The 18,427-nt window shown below is 39.1% G+C and overlaps 1 protein-coding gene across 1 annotated transcript in view; it reads right to left on the bottom strand.

The window, feature by feature from the left end:
- COL24A1 (collagen type XXIV alpha 1 chain) overlaps nucleotides 1-18,427 on the bottom strand; it is a gene marked incomplete at its 5' end in the record, with an annotated part of 140,490 nt that overhangs the window by 111,180 nt on the left and 10,883 nt on the right. The window contains 4 exons of the mRNA XM_009635107.2: nucleotides 3,662-3,715; nucleotides 5,814-5,867; nucleotides 9,298-9,351; nucleotides 12,679-12,732. Of these exons, the coding sequence (XP_009633402.2) occupies nucleotides 3,662-3,715; nucleotides 5,814-5,867; nucleotides 9,298-9,351; nucleotides 12,679-12,732 (216 nt within the window). The remainder of the gene's footprint in view (nucleotides 1-3,661; nucleotides 3,716-5,813; nucleotides 5,868-9,297; nucleotides 9,352-12,678; nucleotides 12,733-18,427) is intronic.

Here is an 18,427-nt window from a genome sequence, read left to right as displayed (position 1 = left end):
CTGCCTTACCCTTCACAGGATACAAGAGTAAAGACAAAAGGAAATACGGAGCCCTTCTCAGATTGCAACCAAGTTTTTCCTTCAACATGTCTTACCATATTATCCTTTAGTATGTGAATTTTATCAGGATTTTATAGATCCAGGTGCTTGTGATTTCCTGATACATGCATATTGGATAGGGAATAAAGCTAGCCCCAGGATTGTAGCCAATCTTTTTAAAAATCTTTTCCAATGTCATTGTAAAGTGCCTGCAACCACATAGGCACTGCAGTCATTCTAATGTATTGGCATGATCCCAGGCAAGTTAATGCCCAGGAGTACCATCCTTTGGCTGACAGTCCACCCCACCAGGACTCTGGCCAGCAGAGGCAAGTACTCGCCTGTCTGTACGGTGATGTAGGCCCTTTTTGGGAGAGGAGGAAGGGGTGGGGGGAGCTTCCGCTCTGCGAGGTGTCTGGACTGATACAAGGCAAAAAGTTTTGAGTGCAGATCTAAAGATGGCCCTGTCAAGAGAGCTCCAGATAGGAGATCCATGCAACTGCTCTGGAAACAGCACTCCCTTTAAACTAACCCTCATGTCCCGCCATTGCTTCTCTGCTTCAAAAGATGCCTGAAAGAAACAGGCCTGTAAACACTCCATAAATATGCACGTTTCTAATCTTACGCTAGAACAATTTGGAGCCCTACCCCAAGTGAAACTTGGCTTTTTATAGTGTGTTACAGGCATGAGAAATATGTCATACTTTATATGCAACCACACGGACGTATACTCCGAAACATGGCGTGTAATGAAAAATAAAGTCAATCACAATAATCTGTTCCCAGAGTCCTGATTATTAACATACGTTTGTTTTATTATCTCATTAAAAAACTGTAGATTCTCAGCTCTATAAAAAGAAACACATCATTTTGTAGTTCTAATCCAAAACAGTAGTTTACTAGTGCTTTTCTATTACATCGAGGGCTTCAAAAAAAGATTTTTTTTTGGGGGGTAAAATGAATCTTTCCAAGAAACTCTCCTAACTTGATCTCAGATATTCAGAAAAACAGAACCAAAAGTACATGAAATGCTTCTCAAAGTCATTCTTGTCAAAAAAATGCACACTTGTCTCAAACTTCCACAACACATGGTTTTATATAAGCACCAAATAGCATTGCACAGGAAGTTCAGAACCAGGCAAATTCCAATCAGAAAACTTGTTAAAAGCAGTTTCCTCCACAGTCACCCTGGCATGGGGCAATCACACCCAGTGGAAGGCAGACGACATTGCAGCACATCCTCCAGCGCTCCAAATCCACCACTCCAGTTAATGGGAAATGGATGATAAATTCCATAAAGAAAAAACCCTCAAATTTCTAGGACTTTCAGAAAAACACTGAAAAAAGTCAGTATGACAAAAAGTAATTGTCATGAAATGTACATAGGTTTGTATTACACACTTAAAAATATCTGGAAGAATATTAGAGTTGTTATTTGCTACCAAATATCTCACTGTTTAGAAACTACTCAGTTAACACAAGCCAACTGTCAAAATCAAATAGAATTTGGGACAACATTAACTCATACATAGGATTTTTTATCTTCCTTTTTACCTGGATGAGAAAGAATATTGGAAATATGTTATTTATTCAATATTATAGCAGTTCCCCAGTAGCACTGGGGTACAGAACAAAAATTAAGTACTTGATTTTTCTGCAGTTTTTTTCCAGTAGCTGGTTTATTTCACAGCTACTTGTGCTCACATTCCTTTGAAAATGATTTCTGAAATCACAGTGAGGTAACAGGGTATTTACCTATTTACATATATCAAAAAGCAATAACTAAAGATCAATTGTTTAAAACACAATAAATCATGGGCTTGTCATTAAAAAAATTAAGCGTGAAATACTTTTAACTGTTTACAGGTATAAGTGCTGGTATTCTTACAATCTGGGTCAGGCAGAAATTATCTTAAACATGGTTCTAGTTAGCATCTGATGTGTACAACACAGAAACAGAGAGTAAAATTTCCAGTGATCAAGTGAGCACGATTCTCCACAGAGTCTCTAACTCTCAGATAAGGAGTGAATTCTTGTAGCAGGAAGAGAGCATGATGGCCATAAGATTTTAATTTTCTTGCCCTTGAATGTCAGTCTCATAATCCAGAACAAGTGACAGCTGCTTCCCATCAAAAAAACTTTAAAACAAAAACTACTTTGTTTTCACTGCAAAACTATAAACCTGATGAAATAAGAAAGCACAATATTTGGGGAATCTCAAGGTGACCCGAGATCAGCGGTGACAAGAGCTGTCCAGGACTATAGGTTAACTCTCACCAGAAGGGATGCAAATTCTTGTCACAGCTATACATTTTCTCAGTTCATAGAACTGCGGGCCACATGTTTGGCAAAATAAATTCTCACAGTCCTCCTGGCACTAATTCAGTGATAGCTTCCTTTTCTGGTCACATTTTTACTGTGGTTTGGTCAATTCTAAAAATGAACGCCTAGACTTTAAAAAAAAAAAAATAATTGTCATACAACTTAAGCTCAAGACAATGTTGAGTGAAGCCATCTTAAAACATAACACTGAATATAAATTTTGTTGCAATGATATTTTTTCTTTAGTTTCAATAGCAGGGAAGCATTTAATTAATAATCCTTCTCTATATGTCAAAAATTAAGGCCAAAAATGCCAGGGCCTACCTTTCTAGCAATTCATTCCATCCTTTTGATGGACACTTTACAGCTGCCTTTAGCGTCACATACTACTTCAAAATTCTGCTGTGGTATCTGTTCTCCATGTTTTTCTATTACACTTCCAACACTGAACTATCTTCTGCAAGACAGCATTTAATAATACTTTTCACCTAGCTTTCTTGCTGATTTTGCCACCTTACCAGTTTGTCATCATCTGATTAATCAGAGCAGCCCACTGGACTTATGTCAGGTGACCTCTCCTTCCACATAAACTCTATTCACTCCCTCCGTCTTCTGTGCTCATTTTCTTAAGGTTGTCTCATTGCCTCCTTTGACATCCTTCATGTTCCCTTCCCAAAACTACCTGTCTGCCTTATGCCTTCCTGTATATATAGGACTGCCATAATTTGGATATATTTCTAAAATGCAGTGTGTGGCACCTGATGCTTCTCATATTAAAAAAACATCGCATTACATAGCATTCAGAATTGGAACTTATTCCACCCGAGTTCTATTTCAGCAATTCTGGCACACATTTGGGAAAAAAGCAAATAATTCAGCGCAGAAATACCAAGCACATGATCCCATAGAGCTTTTTCTATACTACAAAATATGCAATATAGAAAAAGAAATGAAAAAACTATTACTGAAAATTGAATACAATTGATTTTAAAAAAGGCTGTATCTCGCAGGCAAGCCTGTCTTCCCTAGTACCTATTCTGTTTGAGCAGGAGCATGTCATGCCTTTTGAAGGACATCAACCTAAGCAGCTGTGATTTACGTTCTTTTGCCATGATCTCACTTGATTTAGTTGCAACAGAAGGTTTTGCACTGTTGGCTCTGGAGCCTGACACAGGAGACAAGTCATAGGACCAACAGCGGGCCTAAAGACCTTCTATTGCCTCTTGACCACCAGACATCCACCTGATAGCCATGGATTTGAGCCAGGGAGGGTTACATGAAAATGGCAACATAATCTTACCTTCTGGCCTTTGATCCCAGGTGGGCCTGGAAAGCCTATGGGGCCTGGATCACCCTGTACAACAAAAACATTGGGAATCACTATGTTTCACTGGAACATGTCACACGGCTATAAACATGTAGGACTTCATATCTTCACTGCATTCTTGGACATCTGATATGAAGAAGTAGCTAATATTGTTTTATCAGGCATACTTTTTTTTTTTTTTAGAGGAAGGAAACTGAAAAGGCAACAGTTCCTCAACTGCGACCACCTGGTGCATCATACAAGATGGCCACATCATGGCTGGAACAGACTTGGTTCACAACCTCACGACATTTACTTTTAGCCAAGATAAATGGGAGTGAAGCTATACCATTCTTGAGGTGACCCTTCCCTCAGAAGTGAGTGATTTCACCACAAATTAATAAATATATTTAGGTATTAGTGTTTATTGTTTGTGCTACTGTTATGCCAACAATCCTCAACCAGGAATCAGGACACCATTATGGTATGCGCTGCATAAAACACAGCGTAAATCTAACCTATGTAAAAGACAACGTGAGAGACTCATATAGACAGAAGTGTTATGGTAGCATATGGCTATTCTCATTCAAGTTCTTTAAACCTTGCAACTACATGATGGTACATGTGAATACAAATTAGAATATCTCAAATTCTAGGGAGCTAGAAAAATGCATTTTCTTATGGTTGCTGCAGTTGGGGGAGAGGGAAGGTTGTTCTAGTTCTTTTTTCCTTGATCAGGACTGACAGTGAAGAGACTCACTCCTTCAGGATTAGTGCTCAAATTCAAATTCGATAAGTCTACAAACAGATCCTGGAAGTGAGTTCGCATCAAAGTAAATTCAAATCCATTACTTAGGGTGAGTAAATTTTACTTGGGTAAAAAAATAAGAACCCAAAAGAGCGAGAACTATAAAAACGCGTATTTTTGGATTATACATTCATTCTACATATATTTAGCTGTAGGTCATACATATACACGGGTGAACTTTAGACTGTTCTGGGGCAGCTTGGGCTCATGCCAAAAAATATACCTTGAGATTCAGGTAGATATATATAGCTCACAACGCTATGATGGGATTACCAAAAGCAAAAGCTGGTTAGGTTAAAATAACGTTGCTATTTTTACAAAAGCTGCACTTCAATTTCTTAACAGTGCATCAACAGACACATTTCTGAATTTTGCTCAGCAGCCCTCTAACACCAAAAATATGTATATTTGTGAATTTTAGGGTTTGACGGAATGCATGCATTAAAAAAAATGTTATTTTATGTACACATCAGCAGCTAATAAACAATAGTTATTTGCTAATGCTTGCTTCATTATGGAGAGTGGTCCAGGACTCCACAGTGTTTTCTACTTAGCACAGACATTCCACAATTGAACTACTAGGAAATGCTCTTAATAAAACTTAGCATAAATACAAGATATTCTAAAAGATACAGTGTAGGCTAACACATTAAAATGCAAACATGCAATTACATTTTCAGTATTTTCATACTGATTTTCAAGTTTCCTAAATAGTCAGTAGATCTGCAATCTAAAAATGAAATAAACACAAGCTTTCATGCCCACAATTTCTATGAAGAACCATTTTAAATATTTATGCTAAAATATTTTGGGCAGAGTGCAGCTGCTAGTTTGGCTAAAGCGGCTCAGGAGGGACAAGCAAGAAAAGCCTTTGATTAGTGAAAGGGCGAATCTTAGCATCAAGAGTCTGTTAAAAAAAAAAGCGGTTAAATATAACATGACATGCAATAATGTGTGCACTTGTCGTCACCAAATTTTGCCTGTCTTAGACAACTTTCTGTACTAACGCAAGGTACCAAAGAAAACTGGAATCTGTACTTTGTTATATCAGTGTGAACAGAATTCGATTTTGTTGTTCGAAAAGTGTTTCCCTTTTATTTTTTTAAATTTTATTTTTATAAATTAAATCCAATATATCATTTCAGTTTCAGATTTCAATACTTCAATGACATCACCTGTGTCTGTGCCAGTCAGTCTCACACAATTAAGTGTCAAAATACACCAGCATCACAGTAAATACAACACTTTGTGCTGTTATAACTTGCCTGAATGTGGAACAAGACTTCAATAAAAGAATAGGACCGACAAAACATTTTTCTATAATTAAGAAAATATTACCTTTTCTCCACGTTTTGCCTGTCCTGGAGAGAATCCTGGGTCTCCTTTAGGACCCTGTTGCAGGGAAATTAAGCTCATTAACATCATCAGAGAAGAGAGGTTTTAAGAATGTGGAAACAGATATTTTCACTGTTACAGCAAGAGGAGGGGAAACGTTCATGCAGAATTCACTTGTTGCTACAGATTTTTTTTCTTGTAACTTTTTCAGTAAAAAACAACAACAAAATGTAATAGTAACACATTTATATGTTACATTATACAACAATAAATGAGATTTACATTTTCCAAATTTCATAATGTCACAAAAACATTTGATAAGGAGATTTTATTGGTAAATCCAAGCAGGATTACAGCAGCCGTCCCCCGCTGAAACACTCTCCCCCACATCTCCACCACTTCAGGACACCCCCTATTCCCCAAGCCCCGTGCAAGATTATAATTAATGCAGTAATAGAGCCCGATAATCTTCTCCAGGCTTCCTCAGGCTGTCCCTGCTCCACGCAGCGCAGACATGGCAGCTGGGAAGGACGGAGCTGTGACTGGGCCGCCAAGGCCTCTCTTCAGTTACCAGTTACTTCCTAGCAGAGGAGAGAGCTCATTGCTCTTCAGATGTACCAGGGCGCCCGCGCGCCCGGCCCCGCATGGCCCTTGGCTACAGGCAGCTCTGCCACCACAGCGAACCCGCACCCCTCGCAGCCAAATTCTCTGCCCTTAAAACAGGAGTCACCAGCAATCGGTACCTCCCGAGACAGCCGTGGGTAAACAGCTTCACACTGACCGAGCTGCCAGCTGGGAAGCTCCCCGAGCCATAGGCTGACACCACACTTGTGCGCTAATAACTGAAAATAAGGTAACTGAGGAGAAAACGGCCAACCCCTTGGTCCAATTCGTACTAAAAGCTGTGTGCAAAAGGCACCATAACATTTCACTGATCTGTTTATATAAACAGCACAGGCTACAGGAGTGCTCTTGAGTTCAAAGCTGTGGAGTAACACTTGGCGTTGCTCACAAGCATCAAGATCCACTCTTCTCACTCAAAAAATGTTTTATGTAGCCAAGGATAGAAGTGTTACTATTAAAGTTATCCCACAGCAGCTCTAGATTAAAGATTATACCTGCCCTTCACTGAAAGAGAGCTAAAGCAGGGAAAACCAGCTGTTTAGATGTGCCCTTCACTGAAAGAGAGCTAAAGTTGGGAAAAAATTGCCAGGACAACCCGACGCTGAGAGGCAACCCTGGATGCTCCGCGGGACAGACATGGCAAGCGGCCCGAGGCTTCCTGACGGTCAGCCATTCCGAACCTCTAAGTCCTGGCTCTTATTTGAAACGCTTCGGGGCCCCATCCTCCCCTTGCATACGGCACTGCAGATCAGGGGTTTCCTCCCCTCTGCAGCTGAGATTTGTACCTGCAAAGGCCACTTTGAGAAACTAAGCCTCTTGAATACTAAATAAAGCCTGGAAATAAGGCAAAATGAATCTGTTGTGTAAAACCGATGTGTCAGGTAAGTGAGAACACAATTCTTCAGCATGGCAGGAGTTATCAGAGTATTTTCCAGCTGATCTACCTTTTGGAAGGTAAGTAGTTATATTCCTTGAACAATCTGTCTTCTGCTTCTATTTTCCAACGTGGGCACATTAAACTAAGAGTTGCAATAAAATTGTGATCAGGTCTCGGTTAGTTAAAACACAGGCCTCTGATAACTTACCCATAGCCTTTCCTTTCCCTTACAAGCATAATTAATTCCTCATAATCTTTAATAGAAAAACCAAACAGCCATTGTTATGCACAGCCTTCAGTTGTGGATTAACAACATGTCACCACAGGTCAAGATGTGAGGATAAAGCGCTTCATTATTTAATCTATGTGACATTATGGCGTAGTTAGAACAGTGCCAGAATCCACAAACTAGATTTTCTTAACTAATCCATTTTTCAGAGAACGAGGAATACAGCCAAACCTCATGAATACAAACATCCATCAACTCTTCATCAGGAATTAAATGCCAAGGACATCAGCTGTCGGTTGGAACTGCTAGGACACATCCAGGGCTGGATACTATACTGCAAGGGTATTAACTAATGTTGTTCCATGCTTCAAAAGCAAGTACATAAAGGATGCTGCAGCATAGGAGGGAAAAACACATGCATCTCAAAAGTAGACTAAAATTCTGCATTAAATTACTGCCAGAAAATTGTTGCAACTCGTCTGTGATGTTTTAAGATCAAACAAAAGCGTGTTTCGTTTCAGCTTACATAGTCAGTGTGGGTCAACTGGATCTTTGTAGTCAAAACTTGGTGAACACCTGGCTAATTTTTATTTGAAGAAAAGTGTTTCAGAAGACACTTGTATTGAAAGGATAATTTATGGTCTAACAGAAATGATAGAGATCACTAAGCACCTAGTAATATATGTGTGTGTGTGTATATATATATAGGTACATGCACACACATAGTTCCTTCTATTCTTAAAATCATGGAGACAGCTACAGAACTGATCAGGATTATGATCCAGTGGAGGGGGAAATATGTTATAAAACAAAACATAGGAGTAATTGGTTACAAATATTTTCCCAGATACATATTGTATTATACAGGCAGCATAACTATTGTAAAAAGTAATTATGAATCTCTAAGTTTAACTGTTCCTACAGAACTAGATAATAACAAAAGTTCACACAAAGAGTCACGTGATTTTACAGTGTTTAACACCAAAAGCTTTATTAAATTTCTTTTATGTCCTCAAGCAGTTTTTAACACCTGTCATGACAGGCCAGATTCCTGCCATTAGGAATCGCACTAAACCAAATCATGGTTGCTGCTGGTTTTTTCCTAACATATCTATCAAATTGCTCAAACTAAATATGAGTTGAAGGAATTCTGCAACTGCACAAATTTGTCAAATCTATTTAAAGGGCCTATGCTACACAAGCTTGAAGGGTTTTATTTGAGCTTCCAGTCTAGTATTTTTTCTTTGGTTTTAAACATCACATCCATAAATCTTCAGAAAATTATTCTAGCATATTAATCAAGTGATAATGTTTGAAATATTAGAATATTTAAGTATCAAAGGTTGGGCACTAACAAAAAAAAGGAATTTATAGAGAATGACAGAATATTTTTCTTCCTTTTTAAAACACAAAACAAAGCAAAAGGTTACAGCAATTAAATGTTTATTCTTCGTCAAAGTCCAGTTTATCAAAGAGGCCGAGCTGATTTACAGGAACTCTTTTGGGAAGTGCAGACTACTTGCATGAATAACAGTTTCCAGATTATCATTTTTTCCCCCTGAATAAACTGCTATTTTGTTTTGATTTGAAGTTCAATGTGATTGATAACATTTAATTAAAATATGTTTATAGTAACAGTCTCCATCTGTAAACCAAGGAAGGCCAATTGCTTCTATTATAGGAAACAGTTCTAGGGCTTCCAAAAAGTCATTATGAAGTTCATGTATTTACATGGCAACATGGATAAATTAACTCACCTTTGGACCTGGCAATCCTGGCAAACCTGGATTACCATGGGGTCCTGGAATACCCTATAAAAAAAAAAAAAAAGAAAAAAGAAACAAAAAAGAGTGGGATTATTCAGTACTCCGCTGAACAAGTGTGAACAGTTTGCAGAGAATAATTTTACTGCATCATTGTTGCTTTTAGAAGCACTGGTTGGGATTTTCAAAGGATTCTCAAGAAATAAAAGATGTACATCTTCCTAAAAAATTAATAGTGAAGTTGAGTACTTCCGTTTCTTTTAAAAATCTCAGTTTCTATTGCCTTCCCAAGTAATTCTTAACAGGTATTTGGCACACAGTCACTGCAAAGTTGCTCTCCAGCTACAAAACTTGCGAGGCATGCAATAAAATCAGAGAAAATAACCACCCGTTGTTAGGCACCCAGCTGTACACTGCAAAGAGAAGGAAGAGGATCAGTTCTCACTGACTTAAAAGATGATTCAAAGCAACATATTCCACCTTCTCTAAACAAACCACAGATAAAAACCCTTCACCAACCTGATTCTCCCACAGCCTGTGTAGAACACTGGCTTGTTACTAAAGGAGTTGGACTTAAACCATTCCAGGAGCAGAATAGGCTATCAGTACTATCTACACCATCCAGGATAAGTGTCTGTTCCTGCAACACGCTCAGCCATCCTCACTGCTTGACAAACTGTGCATTAGGGAAAATAGGTGTTGCCAGGGCTGTCGGCAGCTATTCACCTTCCAGACATTGAAGGACCAAACTGATGAAAACCTAGCCCTGGTAAGTCGGCAACAACGCTTTTGTTGAATTCACTAAGGCCAAAATTCCACCCAAAAATTAATCTAAATATCAAAAATAGTAAGAATACTTTTCAGCTTTCTCGTATAATCAGTGGTCTTACAACCGATAAACTCAGTGTTTGTTGTTCCCTCACATGAGGCTGAAATTATCAATTATACCTTGCAGTAACACTGAAAGCTGTACCTGTTAAGTGCTCCCTCTCGCTGGTGACAATGTTGGCATAACTCCACAGAAATGCTAATCCCATGTGCTGTTTGAGAGATCAGTTTGCACGCTGGCAACTTTGGAGGCACTCTCAGGGATGTAAGGAGAAAGGAAACAAATAGAAAGTGCCAACGTAGCTGCAGTGCTGAAGTGGCTCCTTGCTTTTGCTGCTTGCAATATTATCTTGGGGCACAGTACTGCAACGCAACTGCAAAAGTATCCTCATCACTGACTAATTCTGAAAATGCTGAATTCATTATGAGAAACTCGGAATGAGCCAAGACACTAAGAAAACCTAAACTGTCAGGTGTGGACTTCTCTACCATAGAATTACAGAAATAAAAATTAGCTTTTAATTGAAGTCTGCAACCATTAATCAGGCATTGATACCATGTCCAAAGCATCCAACCCATGTGAAGCTCTGCCAGGATCAAGTTTGGACACACACCTGAGACCCTGAAGAAGGCCCAGGCAGCGTGACTCCACACTCTTGTGCTTCTCTTTGACACCTTGAGCCATGTTTCAGGATCACAAATGGCAATTCACGTGAAGGAAGACAGAAGCCACATGGCAGACTGGTAGACGTGGACATAAACTTCACACCAACAAGGTTTTATGTGCTTTTTGGCTCAAAACACTCTTCTATCATACCATGTATCTTCCCTAGCTATACTTGCTTGAATTTATCAGTGCTGTACGAACTAAAGAGCACTGACATTTAAAAAAAAATATTTCTTTGATCAAATAGTTTTATAGACTTTCTTGGCCCATATAAATATGTATTTTAAACTCATAACTACTGGTAAATATTCATCTCTGCCATTTTTATACTTTTGCAGACACCCTATATAAGCTGCGTCCTCACATCAGAAAGCACATGCTACTCAATAATTAATCCAGAAAACTCACACAGTGCTCTTAAGCACTCTATACCTATTAAAAAAAAGACCTGCAGAACAAAAAAAAAACAACAAGCAAACAACTGAGGAAGAGAGATCTCACCAACAGCCATGGTTTTAAACATATGGGCAGCCTCCTTTAAACCAAAGATAACTTCCCATTTGTGAAGATCTACTTGGGTACATGAGATCCTGCCTCTGATGCCAGATGTACCCTCGACAGAGGCACTATGCAACATAAAAAGCTAAGCTGTGAGAATTGTCAGCTCTTATGTAGAAAGAGAATTTGAAAAAAAGGATCCATGGAGTAAGAAGATATGTATTTGAAGGAACGCTTTTCATTTTATACTTTTAAATCTGTCTCGTCCACTCCCTGGTCTCCAGCTGCTCTAAAGCATCAGTCTGGTTGTCAGACCCTTTGACCAGTGCACTTTCCTGCCCAGTCAGACCACATTTTGAAAGCCAACACAGCACAGGATGTTCAACACACTGTTGAGCAGCAACTTGTTTAAACGTTCCTCAAAGGCTGAGTCAAAATCCATCCCACACATCCGCTGAGCCTTCATATAAACTATTCCCTTATCTCCCCCTTGCTGTTTGCCCAGATGAGTGCACTGCAGCCATAACCACTCACATCCCCAAATACCATGGCCTGAAATCTCCTACACAACAGATGCTAACCTGTTCCCTCCAGCTGCCCTTCCCCTAAAACTCCCCAAATCAACCACGACCTCAGGGACTCCTCGAGCATTTCTTTTGTACACAGTTGTGCAAATGCAGGTTTACCCTCTTTTGCCCCGGCTACTAGTCCTTGCAGAGGCACAGGCTTCTCCCACGCTCTTGGCAGCTGGGGTGTGGGTTTCTGCTCGCTGCAGCAAAGCCTCAGCTCCATCCCCCTGCTGATGCTGGGGTGCACCCAGCCACACAAAATAAATCAATGTTTGCTACTACAGCTCATTTCCTGAGCAAGTTACCCAGACATCTATCACTCCTTTTATCAAGCTGCTGTAACACAAGAGACTAAAGCAGATTTTTGGGAGTGGGTTTTCCCCCCACATCCCCCTCTGTCTGGCAGTGGTTAATTTTGTATCCACCGCCTCCTCCTCTGTGGCTGTTGGCATGCATTGCTCACACCCCCTCATCCCAAAAACAAATGAACATGACCTTAGATTGCAGCAGATGGGAGCAGCATGGAAAAACTAAAAGTTAATACTGCAAGCAGCAAAAGCTAGGTACAAATGTAACAACGCAGCCTGTATGCGCCCATGCATGGAATTAACTCTGCTGGAGGCTCACAGCAGAAATAAAACCAAACCTGTTTGCTTTGCCCTACTTTAACCTATCTGGCAAATGTTAAGAACCATAGACTTTCATAATCACCAAACATGTGAATAAAGTTGAGAAAAACAAAACGATGCAAACCCCAGGCTGATTATTGGGGACCTGCCTAGAGCTGCAGACCAACATAGCCGTTTTACTCACCCGAGGACCTCTCTTTCCTGATGGACCAGGTAAACCTGGAGGACCTGGAGGACCCTGGTGATAGAAAAATCAAAACAATTGAGACTAAAACCCAATACAAGGACAGTATCACAAGTCTGAATCAGACCAGTTCTTTTAACCGGTGACTTTCTGCTCTTGCAGACCTGCTCAACTTGAAAACCAGTTCCCAAAAAACAAGCACATGTGCTTTTAATCTGGCTCCAAATCAGATTTCTGTTTAGAAAGTATCTTATGTCAAGGAATTGGAGCTAGTAATCTAGATAATAACTTCTACTTAAGTGTATTTACAGTAAAGGAAGAAGAGATCAGTTCAAGGACTAGAAACAAGCAAGTGCAGTGTATTTCAAAACAAAGAATAGAGAATAATTAAGCCTTTTTAATAAGCATGCTGGCATGCCAAACACATTTTAGAAAAGTCAGGAGTAACTGAAAAAATGAGATGCCACCTCACAGAAAAGACAGACATGAAATAGAACAAAATAAACGTGGACAAATAATTGCTCAGTTTCCTATTAAAAGCTTCTGATAAGAATAACTGGTAGCAAGTTTGCCCTTGCATATAATGAATATCATTCTCTTTAAAGAAAAGGCAGATTATTTTTTTAAATGCTAGCATATAACCAGATGTATCTTTTGCAAATAAATTAGATTATTAGCCACTATAAGAATATTAGACAGTGTACCACCCTCTGTATATCTAGTTGTTTTGCCCATGGAAACCTTTCCTTTTCTGTATACGATTGCTATTCACATTCAAAACCCCAGGATCTACTTCATTGTACTCAAATATGAATGAGAGCTCTAGACTAAAATCTGCACTAATTTATATTATATTTAATCTATCACACTGGAGTCCTAAGGAGGCATGGGCAGTTCTTAAGGGTGAATTCAGCTCCCACCCAAATGCCAGCATTAACAGGAACCCAGGATTCCTACTGCAAGGGAAAATGGGCATCCAGAAAGTCAGACCTCGTGAAGGAGGTCAGTTGATGAGAGCAGGAAGCATTCAGCTTGCTCTTTCACCCAGGCTTCACTTGGATTCCTGTGTTCTCTATGTATTACAGCATCTCAGCTGGGGCACTGGGCAGAACACTGATACCATACCGCCCACCACCAAACAACACTGCTGAAAGCTGGCAGGAATACCAGGGAAATCCGAAGGGCAACTCTGGGGGCTGAAATGGCCAACTTGCAGGCTTTGCAAAAAAAAAAAACAACAAAAAAAAAAACCAAAACCAAAACAAACCCCCCAAAAAACCAACAAACAAAAAAAAAAAACCCACCACAAAAAATGAGAGAGAAATGGGGAAAAAAAAAGACAAACACCCTTTGGGGTTTTATTAGCAACCAACAAGTAATTTTATTAAGACAAAAGTTGCACTTTTAAAAACCTGAAGTTTTGTGGAAGTGATATTTCTTTTTTTCTTGGAAAGACAGTGTCACTGGCAGAGAAGACAGTGCTGATTAAGGCCTTGAGGCATTGTCAAGCCAAATACATTCATTTGGCCAAAACACAGATGACTTTGGACAATTCTGGGAAAAAACACTGTTGTTCTGAGGATGAAAAAAAAATTCCTCTCCAATTAATCATAATCTTCGGAGTCTAATTGTAGTGCAACTGCCTGTTTATAGTTGGGAATATTTGTATGTCCATACATAGTGCATTGTCATGCTGAAACCCATACTCTGCACTTCTCTCTCTGTGTAACTTGGAAGACAGAGATCTGCATTACAGTCCTGGTCTTTAGGTCAAACCGTAACATATCATACTTCTAGCACAGGAGGTTTGCTATTCAGCCTGACTGCATAAATGCTCACTAGCATCCTCATATTTTCCTAAAGTAAAAAGACTCTGTGTTTAATAGCAAAAAAAAAAAAAAAAAAAAAAAATGGGGCAGAAGCACAGGAAGCTCTTGACCTGGCATTCTTGTCCAGTTCCAAAAACGTACCTGAAACAGCAGAGAGCTCCCACCCTGCCACTGATGAACTCGTATACTTTCTAATCTTTCCTCTCAAGTTGGAAGTTAAGAGATGCATTTTACTTCGAAAATTATCCTGGGACTACAAAGGGAAACATATTATGGTTTTTATTAAGTAAAATCATTGCAACCAGTGTGCATTCTTTTGCCATTTGCGGCACAAAGTTTTTCTCTATCCCTGTATCAGATGCCCTCTACATTTTGTTAAAAATACATTAATAGCCAAACCCCACCATTTTCCTAATAGAAATCTTAGGATTTATTAACATCCCTGGTCTTTGCTGCTGATTTATTGAATAAGTGCAGTGAGAACATTTTTCCCTATGAGACTTTTTTGGTTTTTTTTTAAATAGTACCTGCTTCTTTTGGAAAAAAAAACAACAACAAAAAAAAAAACCCTTCACTTTGATTACATTAATTCACAAGTAATTATCTCTCTTCATCTAAAAAAAAAAAAAAAAACACAAAAAGAAGAAAATCTAATCACAACCAAGCAACCCCTAAAATAAGTAGTAAACTACATTTTCAACTATGCAGCCAGAGAGGAATAATGCTTCCTCAAGGCTTTCTGAAAACAAAGTCAACCATTGTAGATGAAGTCTCTGGTTAACAATAATTAGCAATTAGCACCAGCAGTCCAGGTGTTTGATTAAAGTATTAGCAAGGACTCTCCTTAACCAGAGTACATTACTCCTTAATCTTCATCTTAGACTCTTCCCTGCAACTCAAGCAACATCTCTGCTGACAGCAGACTCAGTAGAGCACATGTAAGTCTTCCTGGAAATGCTTTTCCAACTACTTGTAAGAAGTTATTCCACCCTATGTACTTCTTCAGCCTGTGAAAGCAACTACAACTTCAAATCAGTGTGACTTTTTACACCAGCTAGGAAGCTATTTATGCCTCTTAGGCATCCATGTAAGCCACAGAAGTCAACTTCCGAGAGTGAGCCGATCTCTCAAACCAAGGAATTAGTCATCTGTTTGAATAGCTTTTCCTCCAACTACCGAAAACCATAATTAAACAAAACTGAAGGAATTAAAAGTGTTAATTTGGCTTTTTGCATTTGACATTTTAACCACTAACAAAAAAATAGCTACTTTGTGTTACTATTACTGACACACATTTTAAATTAATTTATTTAACAAGATCAGTCTGCTCAAAACAGATCATATGTACCTTAAGAAAGGTACTACAACTTACCATCCTTAGCAATTGTGAAAATTTCATTTAGCTATTCAAGGGAGAAGCTCAAGTTCCAAATAATTATGGCTTAATCCTGAAATAATAAAAGTCAATGCTACTCTTCCAGAAATTTTCACTACCTTTCAAACGGTCATTAGGAGGAATGTAATGGTGAACTTCCACAGACTTTTTCCAGGATATTGAAGCCCTTCTATGGATGCATGTGTTTTAAGCTTGTCCTACACCAAAGGTAGTAGAAAGCATTTAATTTTCATATAACAAGTCCCTAAGATTTCAGATGCACGGCAGTAAATTCTGCATTAAGTAGTTAAAACTTCTGCACAGGCATATGCTGATCCTGTTGCCATTCAATACCTAAATCACATTCACTGAAGTTTCTCTTGCAAAACAACTGTGAAGTTTCTCTTTAAAAGGCATTTGACTACACCCCAACCACTCAACCTCAGCTCACCTCAAACAATTTTTTCAAAGACTAATTTAAAGAAACATATGAGTTTGATGCCCGATCCATCAAATACCTAAGGCAGGCAGTCCTTCAGCAAAACAAAAAAGACAGAAACCTTTCTGCACACCATCACCAAAATACCTGAAATACAGCAGGGAAGTAAACAAAAATATCAGGCTCCAAACTTCTTCTAAAAAACTCTCCACGAAAAAGGAAATTCCACTTCTAACGTTGCCAACATCACTTGTTCTATTGTGCAGGTATTACTCTCATTAGCCATGTTTTCCTTATGTCCCACCTAAGATTTCCTATTCTGTCTTGCCATACTTTCTGTGAACAGGCAAAAAAGTAGCTTTATTAACTCACCCTTTGCAGAACTGTAATATTTGCCCCTTACTTTCATTACTAAACACACTTTTGTTTTCACCTTTACTCAGAATCATATTTTCTGTAACTGCACCACCATTACTGCAACTTTCCACAATCCTTCCAGACTGTCTACGTCCTTTTTAAATGCAATACTGAGGATGCTTCTCCAAATGGCAGCCTCAGCACACCCAAACCAGTAGAAAAATAGCCTCCAATACTCATTGCTGCTGGTAACGTATCAAGCATCACAGTGATAAGATGCGTTTAATTCTCTAGTGCACCATAACATCACTCTATCACCCTCATCTGACTGCCTAACCAATCACTCCCACATCTTCTATTTGTACTTTTAATTTCATTACTATTGCACTAAATTTCATCCCATCAGTTTTAGACCACCTGGAATTCTGATTCTGTCACTCAGAATTCTTCTACCTACTCTTAGCATGCTTTGTCTACCTTTTTAAAGCATATTCCTGCATACAGATATTATTGAGCAACAAGGATCCTACCAAACATGAATGTCCAACTATTTTTGCTTCTTGCTTCATCTCCATCTCACTGGAAATTATAAAACCCCTCCACGCTTCTCTTTCCAAATGACCTAGAGCAGGCAGTCACCTGTGTAGAATTAACCTCCTTTCTTTACAGCTGTGGAAGTCTTTCCCTTTCTGTCAAGAATTCCTACAACAGCCAAAGCAACGTCATCAACATCAGAGGAATACATATATGGCTTTGTATTATGGATTAAAGCTTTTCAATATTGTTGTGCAGAAGATAGGGAAACTGCATCAGTTTCAGGTGAATTAAAAAAAAATGTTTAAATATTTAAGACATAACATTATCTTTTTGCTACTAAGAATAAAACAGCAAGAATGCTAAGTTTTTATCCGAATCAGCAGATATTGAGATATATTTCTTAGTCTGGGTAGGGAAACGTGAGGGTTACCTGCAGAGCTAAAATGCATGAAAGTGATTAACTGCCCAATATATACTATGTAGGACAAGAGGAAATGGCCTCAGGTTGCACCAGGGGAGGTTTCAATTGGATATTAGGAAAAATTTCTTTACTGAAAGAGTGGTCAAGCATTGGAACAGGCTTCCCAGAGAGGCGGTGGAGTCACAATCCCTGGAGATGTTCAAAAACCATGTAGATGTGGTACTTGAGGACAGGGTTTAGTAGGCATGGTGTTGGGTTGATGGTTGGACTTGATGATCTCTGAGGTATTTTCCAACCTTAATGATTAATGGGCTGCGCAGGGTAGAGGTAGAGTCCTCAATCCCTGGAGGTATTTAAAAGAAGGATAGATGAGGTGCTTAGGTACATGGTTTAGTGGTGGGATGGCAGGGTTAGGTTAAAGGTTGGACTCAATGATCTCAAAGGTCTTTTCCAACCAAAGTGATTCTATGATTCTATATCCCCTCTGGCTAGGGAGAGACTCAGCAAGCAATTTTGTTCAACTGAGAAATAAGCTGAGTGAATTCTCTGCTGAGCTTAGCCTTACCACTGTCTATTTAGCGCCACATTTAGTATCTCCAAATGCCCTCTTTCAGGGTTTTCACCCTTACACTTCTTAGTTAGAATAAGAGCATCTCATCCAGGACTCAATTCTGTGTAACACAGGGCTTGCCCTTCCAATTCCTGCCGGCAGTATGTCCAGACTGCTTCTCCTTATCAACTAGATAGCCTATAGAACACCACTTTTCAATCTTCTTCTATTTCTCCTCCTA

This window comes from Egretta garzetta, unplaced genomic scaffold (assembly GCF_000687185.1).
Source record: "Egretta garzetta isolate BGI_Z169 unplaced genomic scaffold, ASM68718v1 scaffold43, whole genome shotgun sequence".
Classification (NCBI taxonomy): domain Eukaryota; kingdom Metazoa; phylum Chordata; class Aves; order Pelecaniformes; family Ardeidae; genus Egretta; species Egretta garzetta.
Note: the sequence above shows the minus strand (reverse complement) of the source record. Positions and strands in the feature narration are given on the sequence as shown.